The 13,060-nt window shown below is 41.4% G+C and overlaps 1 protein-coding gene across 4 annotated transcripts in view; it reads right to left on the bottom strand.

Annotated features, from left to right (window-relative positions):
• The window catches only part of gria4b (glutamate receptor, ionotropic, AMPA 4b), a 164,422-nt gene extending 152,687 nt beyond the window's left edge, over nucleotides 1-11,735 (bottom strand). For 2 of the 4 annotated variants that reach the window (XM_082549399.1, XM_082549400.1), the window contains exons 1-2: nucleotides 11,011-11,729; nucleotides 6,000-6,158 (exon numbers count right to left, since the gene is read on the bottom strand). In XM_082549399.1, the coding sequence (XP_082405525.1) occupies nucleotides 6,000-6,158; nucleotides 11,011-11,101 (250 nt within the window). In that variant the 5' untranslated portion in view covers nucleotides 11,102-11,729. Of the gene's footprint in view, nucleotides 1-5,999; nucleotides 6,159-11,010 lie in introns of all 4 variants that reach the window. The other 2 variants (XM_082549403.1, XM_082549401.1) reach the window with 2 other exon arrangements.
• Nucleotides 11,736-13,060: the final 1,325 nt, after the last annotated feature.

Below are 13,060 nucleotides of genomic sequence, written 5' to 3'. Positions count from 1 at the left end.
TATTACTGTAATCTGATTACTTTTTCAAGTAACAATTAAAGTAAGGGATTTCTGTTGCAAAAAAATATATTACTGTTACTCTCCTGTAGGTACACTGCGTTACTGCGTTATTAAACCGTGATTTTGCTTGTGAGAGTGTCTCATGACAATGACGTACGAGTGTGCAACATCTGTAGCAGCAACAGATGTGTGCAGATCAACAATGGATAATATGGAGTGTGGAAGAGAATACGACCGTGCAGCGTTTAAAGCGTGGAAGCACTGACATCACTTTGAGTTTGATTCTGTAAAAAGTGACAAAAACATTAGCGTCTTCTGTACACTCTCCGTGGGAAGAAAACGTCTTTCTAAAGCGAAAACTTAAACTTCAAATCTGAGCAAGCGCCCAGCACGCTGCCACGGGAAATGTAAAATTCACAGAGAAACCCCCGGATCCTCCCACTGACATGGCCGCTGCAGCATCAGGCAAACCTCCACCTGCTCCACTCCTGCTAAACAGGTAAAAATAGATTAAAGAGCGACAGGACTTAGTGCCGCTGAATCTTTGATTTTATTTATTTTTTGCTGTGTTTTACTTGCATCTATTTGAAAGAGTAAGTGTAAACACCAAAAATTATTTTATTCTATATACTGGAATATACAGAAAATAGGTTTAAATGTTAAACACACTTATTCAAGTCAAAGACTGTTGGATATAATTAAATTTTCGCTTAATGCAATGTCCATAAAGTTAAACGTTTAAAACAAGTTTTAAAAAGAGACTTTTTTCATTTGATTACATTTTATATGATTGATTATGCAGAAAAAATAGAATTGGGCTGAAAGGTCTATTGCTTTATTATTCAGGTTGTGTATCGTGTTTTTAAAAAGTAATAAAGTAACTAATTACTTTGGAAAGTAATCAGTAAAGTAACAGGATTACTGAGAAGTAATCAGTAATTAGTAACTATTAGTAACTTTTGCTGTTTTCAAGCAACTTGACCAACACTGAGTGTGATGAGTCTTGGTTTCTGTTGCAACACTCAGATAGTAGGATCAGAATTTTTGTGGAAACAACATGAAAGCAGTGTTTTAGGTTGGTCGTTGTGGTGGAGGATATTGTCTTGGAACACGTTGGGCACCTTGGTGTCAGTTGAGCATCGTTTAAACACCACAGCCTACTACAGAACATTGTTGTTGACCACGCCCATCCCTTCATGACATCATCTGATAGTGTATCCTGCCGGAAGCAGCTATGTCACAAATCTAAAACCAACCCAATTCTTGAACATTACAATGAACTCAAATGGATTCCACAGTCATCAGATCTCAGTCTAACAGAGCACCTTTGGGATGAGTTGCATTATGGATGTGCAGCTGACAAATCTGAAGCAACTGTGTGAAGCTAGAAAGTCAATATGGACCTAAACATCTGAGCAATGTGGCCAGTGAGTGTATGTGTAAGGAGCTAGTTATTGTTTCATGAAGAAACGTATTAGTAAATTTCCTGGAATGTATTTGACAAGTAATCTACAAAGGCTCATTTGCTGGCAGAGGTCCAGCTTTCCTCCACAGAGTTGAGCTCTGCAAATAAATCCTCATGCTGCTGGAGACTGTGGATACCACTGCCACAACACAGAGTCTAACAAATGTCTTGACCATTTGTTTCATTTGTTAAAGATAATTATACGGCAGTGATGCAATTAACTTGATATTGATACATTACCGGTTTTTTTGCTGTATAAATGATTAAAAGATATATTTTTTAGTGGCTGTCACTAACACTAGTAACCCCACTGTGAATAATAAGGAGGTTAAACTGTAAATCAAACAAATGCAGGAGAATTTATCAGAGCGTCTGGGTCTACCGAATGATCATCAATGACAATGGGAACATACAACAATATTTGTCCTCGGCTTCCCACCAATTATCCCCATCAGCCTTCCTGACAGCAGCACAGCGAGCCACTGAATGGACTAATCTCTCTTCACAAATTAGCTCAGTCTCTCATCTCCTCTTCCCAAACGTACGCTATGCCCTTAAACGCCACATGGTCACACTGCCTATTCATAACCATTATCTCGGGGCCTTTGGTAATGGAGAAAAAAAAGGGGGCCGAGAAGAAAAACGGAATAAAGACACTGAGAAATGTAAAACGGGAGGTGAAAACTGGCAATGTGGTTCGATCTCAGATTCCCCGCTGCCCCTGAGCTATCAGAGCCATTGATTGGTTCATGTAATTCTGCTCTGATTCGGCTTGGCCAATCAATGGACTGCAGACCGACTTCCTGTGACTGTGCAGCCATTAAAGTGAAGGTGAAAATCCCATAGTTTCATACACTTTACTCCCGTCCGTGCCTTTTTTTATACGTCCAAGAATCTTCTCTTTCTGCATTCTCATTCAAAGAGATGCTTCTCTTCACACTGCAGTCATTGACTGAGTGGATACAAAAGATGGTGTAAAATAATACAAGAAACTGTGGATGAATTTCTAAAATGAAGATGTCACATTCTACAAATATTGGTCTCTTTTATCTCAGAGCAGCTTCTTTTGTCCAAATACTGACATTTTTCACACATCCACAAGGTTCCTTCACTTATTGAATGTATTATTTCATAAAATTACTCACTTTAGATCCTGGACTTAAACATTGTATATATTTAAGTATTTTTAAAGTATTTTTAAACCAAACCCACAACATTATTAAAGTATTTATGTATCCCTACAAACTGCTTTAAAATATTACAGTATTGTCTGCTGCAAACCTCCATTCGCTTATTTTGCTTATTCAGTTCTTGTGCCTACTTCTCTTCATTTTCACTTGCAGTATTCTGTCTGCTGCTCGCATAGCTCGTTTCCCCACAGAGATCAATACAGCTTCATCTTCTGTAATTTCAGCTCATTAATAGGCAAAATCTTGTGGATGCATTGGTTTTAGTTTTAAACGTATTTGAGCTTAATGCTTCTGTCAGCATGGCTTCAGTGATCCTCCACAGAGAGCTGAAAAATATACTGTTACAGAAGGAAAGCAGAGCTTCTCGTTTATTTGTGGAGCAGGACGAGTGAAGTACAGAACAGATAAACCTACAGATGTTTTCAGGTTCTCAGGACATTGTATGAAGATCACCTTTGCACATGTCACGCACAGCAGGTGCAGGTAACTCACCTTGTTTGTCTTCTAACTGTTGGAAGCGCTTTGTACTTTGTACAAGGGAACCAGCAGGTTAAAGACCAGCTTTCATGGGGTCAGGCTGGAATTCTATTTAAGATTCTGGCACTTTTACAGTATAACACAGCAATATTATTAAAATTATTTCTTGCACCACCCAGGATGCTGTTCAGGAGTGTTATTTTATAGACGTGCAATTAAGAGTGTTACAAGTAGTTTATCTTTATTTGGTTTATTGATGTCTGTGCTGTTGAAAACAGTTAACAGTTGTCTTGTATAAAGTTTGCATTTTACAGTTAATGTGCGTCCTCTCTCAGTCCCTCTACTGGCAAATTATATAATACATAAAAACTCGAAATGTCACTCTGGGTAAATATTGTCTTTTCTCAGGCATAAAATTAAGAGTGGCTTAATGTTTAGCACTAATACGAGTCTGTCAAGATTCCTTTTTAATACATTACTATTGTTGTTGTTATTATTAGGGGGTTTCCACTTTAATTAGATGCCACACAGAGAAGAGGGGGATTGATTGTGGAGGAAGATGCACAGCAAAGAACATCTGGTCCGACTCAAACCTGAGCACTTAGCCCTGTGGCTTATGGTTACCGCCGCAACCCAGTGAGCTAAAATAATACCATGTAGCAAAATGTCTACACTTTTTTTTGCTTTAGTACAGTCCAATTCTACTTCTACTGTTTCTTCTTTCACAGCAGGAGATTATCCAACTCCATCTCACTCATCCTTAGCATCCTCTTCTGTTGCACCAACCCTCTGCATGTCCTCCTTCACTACATCCACGAATCTTCTTTGTGGTCTTCCTCTTTTCCCCCAACATACCTTCAATCCCACCTCTTTACTTTGTCTCCAGACCATTCAACCTGAGCTGTCCCTCTGGTGTACTCATTTCTAATCTCGTCCCAGTGAAAATCTGGACATCTTTAGCACAGCCTCCTGCCTTTTTGTCAACGTCACCATCTCCAAACCACACATCACAGCAGCTCTCACTACCATCTTGTAAACCTTCACTTTCACTCCTGCTGCTATCCTTCTGTCACAAATGACCCCAGATACTTGTCTCCACCCGCTCCACACTGCCTGCACTCTCTTCTTCACCTCTGATGTGAAGAAGCAATGGATCACTGTCCATTGCTTTGGATTGTTGACACCGGATTTTTAACTAATACACCATCATTATGCATGCATCTTCACACAGGTCTCCCTCTCATTCACACACATGTATTCTGTCTCACTTCTACTGACTTTCATTCCTTTTTATTCCAGAGCATGCTCCAGACTGCTCCCTACTCTCACTGCAGATGTCATCTGTGAACATCATAGTGCAGACACTCCTGCCTGACCTCATCTGTCAATCTGTCCATCCCCACTTCTAAAAGTACATTGTATTACTGCTATTTTGTCATAATGTTATCTAATCCCATTGCAAAAAAACAAAAACATCCATAATTGTCTCAGAAACCTGTGCCTCTGACGGTTTTGTAAATGATATTTAGTGAGAACAGACTATGTATCAGTGCGTATATCGAAAACAGAGACCACTTTTAACTGATTTGGAGTCATTTTCAGGGGCCAGTTCACCCAAATGTGAAAATTAAAATCCGTGGAATTTAGAAGCTTAGGGGAAACGGGAGCTTGAAATTATCATGCAAAATTAAAATGTAAGACAAAATACCTCAGGGTGTTTCAAAACATTTAACTCTCTTTATCTGATCACAGAATTTCTGAGCCTTCTCTGGTCATCACACTCACACACAGACGTGTACGATTCACCCCCTCCATTACCAAAACAAACATAAAAGCACTTCATTGTCTGCTTAATTTAGTCATTGATTTTTTTTAACACCAGATCACACCATGGATAGTAGGAGACGTCAGGCTGAAGTGTTTTATGGTCTTTGCGGGAACCCCCACCATCCCTGCAGACACACACACACACACACACACACTCGGGCTGAGGAGAGAGTGAGAAAAAGGGAAAAAAGAAGATGCTTCCCCAGGGATCATCACTAAAAATCACTGCCTACTACTGTTAGGAGATCTAACCATGGGAGTGTGTGAGTGATTGTTGTTTGTGTGTAAAGCTTCTGTCCCCTTTGGCATGTGTGGCTTTGCTTAGATCAGATGTGAACCAGCAGACACTCACAGACAGCTGTGCCGCCACATCCTCACACGCACGCACTGAGCTGTTTGGAGAGACACACGCAACCCAAAAATGTGTCATTTTGGGGATGACACTCTTTATATTACTATAATTTAACCTCATTACTATTTATAGAACCTCTACCAGCACAAGCAAACACAGAGGGTTTATCAAGTAAATACCCATCTTTAAAAGGATAATTTCACTATATTGCACTATATCTCTATCCATAAAGATAGCACAGTACTCACCATGTAAAACAAAAGCTAAGTCCAGCTAAAATATAAATAAATACCCTCTTACTTCAGATGAAATCTGTGTGTACCCAACTGTGCTATACTTAAATTTGAACTCCGAAGCTGGTCTGAAAACTGTTTTTATTTATTTCACCATTCACTTTGTTTTCTGAGCATTTAATTACCCTTGTTATTAACGTAAAACATGCATTTCTACCCACATAAACAGGTCACGGCAATGAAAAGTATAACACTTCTAAAAATGCTGTGAACCTACTGCTTTAACTTGGTGAGTACAGTTCCAGGATCACTGGGAACTTAAAACTCCAGTTGAAATAAAACATCATTAAACACTATTTACAATATACCTAATACCATTCTGTTGTTCACTTGTTGCCATTTTCCAGAGAAACCCCCCCAAAAATGCAAAATCTGGAGCCATGTGACAAACTTACAGGCGTTGGTGACGGCGAAGCTGTTGGCCGTCTCGATGTTGTCCACGTGAGGCACCAGGTTGAACGGGGCTTCCGAGGCGTTCGGGCTGGTGTTGTGCAGGAAGATTGCCAAACGAAAGGCGGTGTACTCCTGATCAGTGTTTCTGATGAACAGACCGCCTGAAGAGAGGGAGGAGACATCAGGGCTCGATGAAGAGCGTGTCCACTGTATCTCGCCGTCAGGTTTAAACCTATTCTAGACAGATTAGTTATTGCTGACTGCAGCACAGAAACACCAAAGACAATATATTTAATCCAAGTCAGTACCCAGGCATATTGCCCATATGGGGTACAACTTGTTGCTATCTCAGCCCCATCTCCACTGTAGTTAATAAGATTTCAAAGAAACCACAAAACTGTTGGGAGAGTTTTCAATCTTTAGATCACAGTTTAATAAAACCTCTCCTGCTGAGCTGAGGGCTACCTGCAAGATTCTCATGGGCTCAGGGGCTTTTGGAAACAACCCATACAGTGGTTACCGTTTCTGACACTCAACAGGATGATGATACTGAAAAAGGCTCTGAGATACAGAGATAAAGAGTCTGCATACTAGCATGCTCAGGACAGCTATGTTTGGACACAAGGTCCATCTGCAGGTATATTGATATGCAGCAGGTGGAGAACTTCTCCATGTGCTGCTACGCCAAGCTCACCAATGACGGAGAGCACCGCAAGAACTATCGCTGCCAAATGAAGCACAAGTCTGTGCCGGAGTCTGCCTGCAGGAAGAGAAACTCACTGCCGAGGCAGCTGAACGTGTTGATCAGTGATTTATTTGATATGCTGAATATTTGCAGATGAGAATATTATAAAAAGTAACTAGTTTGTAATTTTTTAAGCAAGCATGCACACATCACATTGAAACATCCACAAGTCCAAGAGACCTTGAGCCAAACCTTGATTGGAGGTAAAGGAAATCTCTAGAACAGGGGTGGGGGAACTCCAGGCCTCAAGGACCGGTGTCCTGCAGGTTTTAGATGTGTCCTTGATCCAACACAGCTGATTGAAATGGCTAAATTACTTCCTCAACATGTCTTAAAGTTCTCCAGAGGACTGGCAATGAACTAATCATGTGATTCAGGTGTGTTGACCCAGATGTATATCTAAAACCTGCAGGACACTGGCCCTTGTGTCCTGGAGTTCCCCACCCCTGGTCTAGAAAGACGGATTTATCCTCTGCAAACCACAAATGTATACCCATGACTGTGCCAGCCTGTCACGTAGGTGCTGAGCTTTCAAAACTAATCCTGAGGTCTTTCCAGTCTACACATAAGTAGCTGACCAGCTTTACAATTAGACCTATACTAGCTTGTTTAGGGTTTAAAACAGGTGATATAACGCACCAGAACAAACAGATAATAACGTTTTTTCTCGTGATAACAACCTCACATCAAAGGTTCAAAAGATTTAAGGCAAATTTTATTAGCTCTTCACAGATGTTTGTTTCAAAGAGAAATCTCTATCATAAAAGAGGTTCCCACAACTGACTCCACAATGTGTAAAATGTAATAAAAGGGCAGTATCGCTCTGGTAAATAATGTCTTCAACTTCCTGCAAAGGCTAAAAAAATTTAGATCCTCTGAGGTACCACTAGGCTTTGTGGCAAGGATTCAGTGTGTTTAACATGCAAGGTCGTCTTTGTCTCGTATTAATGCAAGCAGAGAAGGTGATAATATTCACAAAATATCCTTTTGTATCAACTCGGATTTTCATTCAGTTTTCTATGCAAGAGTGGCGCCAGTGTCATAAATCAGTTTGGCATCAGAGATAAGATTTTTGTTTCGTGTCCTCTTGTATTACAGCCTCATTCATATACAAAGATCTCCACTAAGCCGTTCGCGGCTGTGCAAATGTCAGTAGTGTTTTTAGGTTAGAAGCAGTTTGTTTCACATTTCAAAATCTGACTCAAGGCTATATTTCTTAGGATGAGACAGTGTAAATGTCATTTAGAGCAAAATGCCAGTGTGTTCTTTTTATGGCTGGCCTCTTTAAAAGGTAAACTTTAGAATATTTTACCACTCTGTGGAGACCAGTCATCTAAGCCCCCTTTTGATTTTAATCTGATTTCCATTGTGATGGGTTTTATGTTTATTCCTAACTTGAAATTTATCCCTTTTCCAGCCGTTGCTGAATCGAAAAGAATAAAATTAAGCACTGACCTAAATCCAGCTTATTTAGACTTCTGACATTCCCTTCATCTGGATTCAACACAAAATGAGATCCAAACACTTCGGGGGCCTCAGACTTTGAAGTTTCCTGACATATGGTTCGCTGAAAACAAGACCCAAATGGCTGCAACGTGCCTGTTTGTTTGTGACCCCATTACCACCTGGATGACTTCTGATCACGTCTTTGAATTTAATCCAAGCTACGTAGTGTGCTCGTGTAAGTATTCCATGTTATCTTTTTCTAAATTTCTATGTAGAATAGTATCAAAAAGGAAACAGCTGGTGTCATCTCCTCTTCCTATAGTCTTGCTAATTAGGCTTACATTCCTTATTGTGAATAATCAATAACAGGAGTAATAGCTTGGCAACCCCACTGATCAGCTTTAAGCTTTAAGTGGGCTTTAATCTGAAAAGATTATTCAACCTTTACAGTTTGCATTCATACTTGGCGTAGACCTGTCAGGGAGCAGATCCTGATATATATATATATGTTCCTGTATAGTTCAGTTTACAGGGGTGATTCATGTTAACACTGCTCCATTCAAGTAAAACACCATGAGTGCAATACATACTTGACTTTTAGCCACAGCTAGTGTGCAGTCCATGTCCCTGGTTAGGCTTTTAAAGTGTTGTGGTTTGGCTGACCTGGTTACAGCACGTTCTGTGTGCATTCACACCGGCATTAATGTGTGCTACTCCTTACCCAAAAGACATCCAGATACACATGAAATGTTCCAGTAGCAGGTGCAGCTGGAGCCTTAATGTGAGATAGTAACTTCTATTATTGCATGGAGAATTATTTCTCAAAATCATGGCTCGCTTTTGTAGCGGATTTAAATTTGCATGCTTCGAATGCACAGAATCTAAATTTTGTCATCCATTCATCCACTTTATTAACCATCTATCCCAGCTGCCACAGGGCAACAGGCTGGGAACACTTTGGAAAGGACTGCAGTCTATCGCAGGACTAATGCAGAGAGACAGACAAGCATTCACACCTACAGTCAATTTAGAATCACCAGTTAACCTAACACACATGTCTTCGGACTGTGGGAGGAAACCGGAGCACAAGCGGGAACATGGAGAAAACGCAAAGTTTACACAGAAGGACACCAGCCAGGTTCAAACCCAGAAGCTTAATCATCATAAAGATTAGTTTGGAGTAAGATCTATAAGGTTCAGATTTCTTCCTATCAAAGATGCTCCGCTGCCATGCAGTGTATGATAAGACAGGATGCTGACAGACCTCGAAAAACTAATACAGGTCAGAAAATGAAGGATGAATGGGATTTATAATTCTGAGGACATCTCTGCATCTGTTGGCAACTGTGGAGCATGTTGGCCGTGACTCTATTTGTCCACTTGTTTCAGTGTCGCTTGCGTGTGTACAAAGCAAATTTCCTGCTGCTAATAAGTGTTGATTCGTCGGTGACGATTATTTGAAACTGACAAGTGTTGATCGGGGGAGATGTTTGCCCTCTCTGAAGGCTGATGCGATTCAGAAATTGCTAAATGTAGTCTGGCGGGTGTGGATTTTTACACTCCCAGAGGACAACTAGGCCTGAAACTGAGAAATATGATGACACAGGGATTACATCAACAGTTTTTTAAATAACTGGCAGCAATGATGTTTGTCAAGCGATAATGAGAATAAGTTAATTTAAAGAAATACCAAGAGCCCGATTATCATAGCTGGGAAATTATGAGTAAAATAACCCCCCCACACGCGCCAGTTTCGCTTACGTCAGCAACAAATTAAATGTTTCACACGACGGCACAGCAGTTCCACAGACGCAGGTTTAAACCCCAAACAACGCAGCTCGAGAGCCCTCAGTTCCAGGGGAGCCTGCTCTGTAACTGACCCTGACCTCTGCCCTCTCTGGGTGGCCCGGGGATTGGAGTATCACATTGATATAAAAGGACAAGGAGAATCATTTGAACAGCTTGTCATTTTTCATCAGCCTGACTTGTATCTGATGTGCCTCAACTCCATCTACAAGCTGGGGTGCAGCTGAGGGTAAAACCCAGCAAAAAAGAAAGAAAGTCAGTGTAAGCAAATATTAGATTTCAGAATGAAGCTTGAAACAGTTGGAATATAAACCTGGATACCAGATTTTTTGATTCTCTGATGACTGTTTGTTGAGGATGTGATGATTAACCAATGATTAACAAATGGAGGTCACAGTTGGGCTCCTTTTTCTCCCCCCCCCCCTAGCACCCTGCTTTTAAATCTAACCAGTAAATCTGCCAGCGAGTGTAATGAAAACCGTGAATCCGTCAGTGAGAAACGTAAATTTAAAACACAGAGACGCTGAAAAAGAGAGAGTGAAACTGATGGAAAAAGATTTGGGGGGAACGGTGCAGCTGCAAGGCATTTGGGACCCGTGGCAGCGGTTTGTTATAGGAGCGGGATCTGCGAGAGTGTTAACAGCAGTCAATGCACAGGCAGCCCGCATGGGGAATACACACAGACTTTGCTGCTCTGATCTGCTGCAGTGGCGGAGTGCACCGGGATACACACACATGCAAAGCGCATTAGGTGTGTGAGTCTGTGTGTGTGTGTGTGCGTTTGTGTGTGTGAAGCATGCACAGCATCGACAGAGCACAGGACCCAGTCTTTATGGTCATGTTTTAAAGACAATTAAAAGAATAAAAATAAGGCTATGGGGGGGAAATCCGCAATCCCCACTTTGACCAGTGCCGGGGTGCTAAACGGCAGGTCAGAGGCAGCAGGTAGGACGTCCACAGATTCATTGACTGGTTTTATTTTGTGCTTGGATCTACCATAAAACGCTCACACTTACCGATCTGAACGCTGCTCGGGAAAGCACCCATTGCCAGTCCCCAAAAACCCGAGAACATCAACAGAATCAAATCGCGAGAAGAAATCCTCATTTTGTTCAGGTTATAAACTGATTAAAGACATCGAGCAGGTTTAATTAACACCCCCGGTGCAAAGCCAACATCACAAGGGAAAACAAAAAACAAAAAACAAAGAGATTAAAAAAGGGAGATGAAATCAAATGCCGGTTAAATATCCATGTCTGCTTTGGGTGGCTTTTTTTTTCTTGGATATTCCCCCCGCAGTGCCGCTGGTTTGTGCCGTCAAACTGCGTCCGTCCGTCCGGCGCTGGAGATTTTGCGCACACCACCAAGAAGAGGAGGGAGGGAGGACGAGGGGTGGAGGTGGTGGTGGTGTTGTTGAGGGGGGTGGGCATCAGCCAGCGGCGGTCAGTGCGTCTGGATGCGGCTCAACTCACATCACAGCAAGAACACACATGCGCCTTTTTAGCCGACCCGGGCAGACAGGCAGGAGGGGCGTCAGTCAGTCAGTCAGTCAGCCCGCTCAGCAGCACCGAGCGGCGGAGAAAGTCCCCGCAGCTCCTTTAACACCAAAACTTCCAGAACCGCTGCGAGTGGCTGCGAAGATGGATGTCTGACAGCGTTTTTCTCTCCCGCTCCTCGCTGTCGGATATCATCCCGGATAGATCGTCTCGCACGGGCAGATCAACTTAATCAAAACCCCGGTGTGTCCTCTCAGTCACTCTGCACACAGCCTTTAGGGCGCAATTTAAGATAAGCTGCGCCAATTTCGGCAATTAATAACATTCTAATGAGCAAGCTCAAATTCATTTGCGGGGTTTGTTTTCTGTGAACTGCCTCTTAACTTAAAAAACAAAAAACAAAAACTCATGCTGGGTCGCTTAAGGTAGTCAGACTGTCCCTTTAACGGTTGCTACCATGTGACATTACTTATGCACATGTACAAAACCGCTACAGCAACAGATTAACAAATAAATTATTGTTTTTTAAAGCTTAAGAAATACATTAAAATAAATGTAAATGAGGGAAACGTTTGAACACCGCCAGCCTGTCTCACTAAAGTTTGCACTATTCCTTCAAGCTGCAGGAGCGAGGAGCTAAAAGTTTTGTCACTTTGACCAAATAACACAGACTTTCAGTAGCACCGCTGGCGGTGGAGTCCCCGGGTGTGCAGTTTAAGCAAACTAATTTGGAAGTTTTGTCGCCATCCTCCAAGATTAAATAAAATCCAGTGATAGTGAGACTTTAAGGAAGTGTAGCCATTAGTCTCCTCGGGGTTCGGCTAAAGCAGGAACTTTAGGAGACACTGGGCTACTTTCAGTTCAGGTTCTGCTGATTTTGAGGTTTGTAGTTGCCGCAGGTAAAGACCCGACTGAAAAATGAGTAATTATGTGCAAGGCTCCCTTTGGAAGCAGTGCCTGGAAGTTGATTTTGCTTTTGTAAATGTGAGAAAGACTGAGCGCTTTCCAGCAAATCTAACCCCCCCCCCCCCCCCACACACACACACACACAACAACAAAACACAACATCTTTTCTTATCCTTTTCTTTTTTACATTCATCATCGACAGAAATGTATGATTAAAAAAAAAGACTATCTTTACAGGATGAGCCTATTATTGCGTGTCATCACAAGATAATGCTGTAATACTGGAGCCAAATCAAGCCAACCTTGCCACAAAAAACCAAACCAGTATTTAAGACATTTTAAAAGATTATACATCTGACTCACAAGCAACAGATAGCTGAGCCAGGTCCCGATGAAGAACAGCGAGTTTAAAAGCAGACCATTAAGCCTCAATAGATAATTCAACTAAACTAATATATTTAATCATGATTAAATAATCATCCCAGTCATTTTCTTGAATCTGATTCAACCTCTCAAATCAAAATAATTGATGTTTTGTTACATTGAACTGAACATTTGTGCCACTGTTTGGATAAAACAAGATGTATGACGGCATCTATCGCTAATGAAAATCTATGAGTAATGGGTTTTGCAGGCATTTTCCTTTTTTAACTGCTTTGACATT

The sequence above is a fragment of the Aulonocara stuartgranti genome (assembly GCF_965226115.1).
Source record: "Aulonocara stuartgranti genome assembly, chromosome: 10".
Lineage (NCBI taxonomy): Eukaryota > Metazoa > Chordata > Actinopteri > Cichliformes > Cichlidae > Aulonocara > Aulonocara stuartgranti.
The sequence above is the reverse complement of the archived record's forward strand: the minus strand, read 5'-3'. Positions and strand labels throughout refer to the sequence as shown.